Source organism: Papaver somniferum, chromosome 6 (genome assembly GCF_003573695.1).
Source record: "Papaver somniferum cultivar HN1 chromosome 6, ASM357369v1, whole genome shotgun sequence".
In the NCBI taxonomy this organism is placed as follows: Eukaryota; Viridiplantae; Streptophyta; class Magnoliopsida; order Ranunculales; family Papaveraceae; genus Papaver; species Papaver somniferum.
Window position 1 is genome coordinate 166671839 of NC_039363.1, and position 3791 is coordinate 166675629.

Below are 3791 nucleotides of genomic sequence, written 5' to 3' on the forward strand. Positions count from 1 at the left end.
AAAAAAAAAACAAGGTTCTGATGAAATTCAATAACAGACAAAAATGATCCACCTAGTTGATACCAATTTTTATAAATTTTTCAGATCAAGATTTGAAGTAAAATTACTGAATACTCAAGACGATGATGTTCCTCTTAGTGCACACGATTTTCTATTTACACACATCTCAAAGGCCAACATATCAAATAATCAAAAGTTGTCTTCTAAAGAGAAAACAAAAAAGAATGAAGATCATAAAGCAAACACATACGAAACAAATAACAAAGCTTAATGAAAAGACTCAGGGGAGTAGATCGTAAGAAATTAAGACTGCTTAGATGATGGTAGTAACAATCAGTAGGGTTTTGATTGATCAGGAGTACTAGAAATTGAGATTTCAATTTCAGAATCGCTAATAAATCTTGGAGAAACGGATTTAGAGAGCTAAAATCAAGTAGATAGAAAGCTAAAGAGAACAATAGTCAGATCAAGAAGTTAAATACACTATGATCAACCAATTATAAAAGAAAAAAAAACAACAGCAAAAGATACTGAGAATCAAAATCAATAGATACTGCTACTACTAATAGTACTTTCAGAATAGCTTCTTCTTCTTTTTTAAGTTACCGGAAACTAAGAAACCATAGAAACAGTAGTGATGAAGATCAAACTTATCTACTTAATCAACTAAAAATTGAAAAATCAATATACAAAAGAAGGATCAGAATTTCGAACCTTATGAAGATCGTAACAGAATCGCTGAAAGAATTTCCTCCGAGCACACAAAACCAAACCGGTTTTTGATGATGAATTTAGAGAGAGTGACAGACAAAGAAGAGAAAATAAAGAGAGAGATTCTCTTAGGGTCGCTCCTTTTGTACTAATTGTAATAAGTAGGAGTAGAATGAATGAAATGCTGTGTGCTCTTGGGGACCCCACACAGCAGCGAATTGCTGAATGGAGCAGCGGCATCTTTAAAAACTTTTTGAACTTATATTCTAATTTACCTAATTACCCTTCCTGGGGTAACTTCTGGCTGTTCGTTTTTTCTTTTTTTATGGGTAGTTCCTACTGGAGTAGGTGACTTTGCAGATGATAAAATCTGTTTATTTTTTATAGGAAAACTTGGGCAAAACACAGCCTCAGACTGGGTCTAGTGGTGCTTCCCAGCCACTTCCCACACACCTTTACACATCATTCTAGGAAGAGCATGGATCTTACAGTTTTTCCCAGAAATTTCCAGGGACGGTTAACGGTTAGCCGTTCTAACCAAAAAAAAATGAATATTAAACAGCCATTCTTCATATAACGGTCACTAATCGTCCGTTTTAGATGAAACGGTTAATGGTTAACCGTTCTCCGTATCTTGACCAGTCAAAATCGATTGAACCGACTAACCATTAACCGTTCCCTTTTTAGCCAAAAGCTCCAGGAAGAACGAACACAGTTCATTCATCCTTCATCATGTTCTTGTTCTTCCCCTCCCCTTTCTTCATTTTCTTCTCAACCAAAATAACTAAACATCACCTACACAATTTTAGAATTTGGTGTTGAGGAAGCTCTTATTGGAAGTGGGGGTTAATCATCTCAATAATCGAAGGTAATCCAATAAACTTAAAACCTTTTTTTTTTCAATTGAAAAGATTTTCATTAATTATTTAATGAATAACATAAATTCAATTAGTTTTACAACCATGTGAAGACTTGAATTTGTTTAAGATTGTTAATTTCAGGGGCTTTACTTAGTATGTCTAATTATATAGGTTATTTACAAGTTAAATGATTTGGTGTGATTGAAAATGAGATTATTTAGATTGTATGTCTAATTGTATATGTAATTTACACGTTATAGATATTATCATGGTCATAAAACGATGCACTTTAGTTGGAATTCATTTGCAATGTCAATTTTACTTGAATTCTTGTGTTAAGTTTGTTAGATGTCAATTTTGACACCATTTTATTGTCACTCCGGTGTTGTTGTTGATTGAAGAATGTCTTTAAGGAGATATATGTCAATCAAATTGGGGGTTCGTCTGGCCGATGATTCAGATGACGAAGATACAAATCAAAATATTCTCATGCTATATCAATGTATGCTGCAACATCCTCATAATTTGCATCAACCGGTTCCAACCCAAGTGACGAAGAGCGAATCAATCAATAGAAATCGTGCCGAAGCGGATGCAAGGTTGATGCAGGAGTATTTCAATGATGGTTGCACTTGGGGACCGAAAAAGTTCCATGGCCGTTTAGGTATGTATCGACCCCTTTTCTTAAAAATTATGCACAAAATGTGAGGTTGGCCCCGACTTTCGACAAGGAAAAGATGCTACAAGAATTCCAGGTCATAGCCCACACATGAAAATGTATGCCGTTATGAAGTGTCTTTGTAAAGGTATCCCACCCGATAACATTGATGATTATACCCGTATGGTTACTTCTACTATTTACTATTATATTAAGAAGTTTTGTGATGCAATTATGTTTGGGTTTAATGCGGAATACATGATACGTCCCACTGTGAATGACGTGAAGTGGTTGATGAAGGAAAACACAGCTAGAGGCTTTCCAGGAATGCTTGGTAGCCTGAACTGTATGCATTAGGGTTGGAGGGTGTGTCCGATGGATGAGGCGGGAACACACACAGGCCACAAAAGTTATCCCACCTGTGTTCTTGAGGCGGTTGCTTCATACGATAGGTGGTTTTGGCATGGGTATTTTGGAGTGGGTGGATCAAGAAATGATCTTAATGTTTTGAAGTTCTCTAATTTGTTTGATGACAATGTCAATGGTATTGCACCACCTTGTCATTTTACTATCAATGGGAACCAGTACATGCAGGGGTATTATTTAGTGGATGGAATTTATAAGAGTTACTCTGTGTTAGTCCAAGGTTACGGTGCACCCAGTGGTATTCCAATTCTCGAGTTATTTAACAAATATCAAATGGCTAAGAGGAAAGATGTGGAACAGGCATTTGGGACACTGCAAAGTAAATTTAGGATCCTTTACCACAGATGTAACTACTGTGAAAAGCAAGATATGAAATCGATCATGAGAACCTGCTTGATATTGCATAATATCATTGTAGAGGATGAATATCGTGACCCGGAGTGGAAATATGTGCCAGACCCACCTCATGCACCTATAGTTGGATACTTGAGGCAGACAAGTGAGTCATTACAAAACCCCGTTCTTCAGGAGAGACTTCGTACGGATCTTGCAACTCATATATGGGAACGGCATGGTCAAGGTCTAAGGGATGGTGAAATGCCTGGAGATGCGATAGACAATGAGCTGGATTCGGGAGAAGACACGGACGAGGTTGATGTTGATCAAGACCATTACGACCCTGGACAAGTTTTTTTGGGCTCCGATTCAGAAGGACTTTATTATATGTTTTTTTATTTATGTGAGCGGTGAGACATGGTTACTACAAATTCAAATTTAAGTTAAGAAAAACATTACATTTGCGGGAAAATATTAAAAACATTACATTTGGAGGTACTAAGAAAAACACTACATTTGCAGGAAAAAAGAAAATACATTACATTTCTTAAATAACACAACATCGAAACATACAACAATAACATAACCTATAAAATAAGCATATTATATTCTCTAAATAAATCGGTAGATTATAAGATATGTTCTGGATTGATATGCAAATGCACTCCAAATATATCGTTAACGCTTGAGTGACGAAATGTTAGCCTTCGTTGCTCAGTAAACTTAATTCTGGCTAACATTTCGTCATTACCTTCTTCGCGTAGACAATTCCTAAAAACCCTGCAATTCATCTTAAGGAA

The 3791-nt window shown here is 36.0% G+C and overlaps 2 protein-coding genes across 3 annotated transcripts in view; one reads left to right on the top strand and one right to left on the bottom strand.

The window, feature by feature from the left end:
• LOC113290032 (myosin-9-like) overlaps nt 1–868 on the bottom strand; it is a 9241-nt gene extending 8373 nt beyond the window's left edge. For both annotated transcript variants that reach the window (XM_026539511.1, XM_026539510.1), the window contains exon 1: nt 715–868. The gene's annotated coding sequence lies outside the window, so the exon portion shown is untranslated. The remainder of the gene's footprint in view (nt 1–714) is intronic.
• A 1736-nt stretch (nt 869–2604) lies between these two features.
• On the top strand, nt 2605–3405 carry LOC113291760. Its single transcript, XM_026541256.1, has one exon. The coding sequence runs from the start codon at nt 2605–2607 to the stop codon at nt 3403–3405; it is 801 nt and encodes a 266-aa protein (XP_026397041.1).
• The last annotated feature ends 386 nt before the right edge of the window (nt 3406–3791 follow it).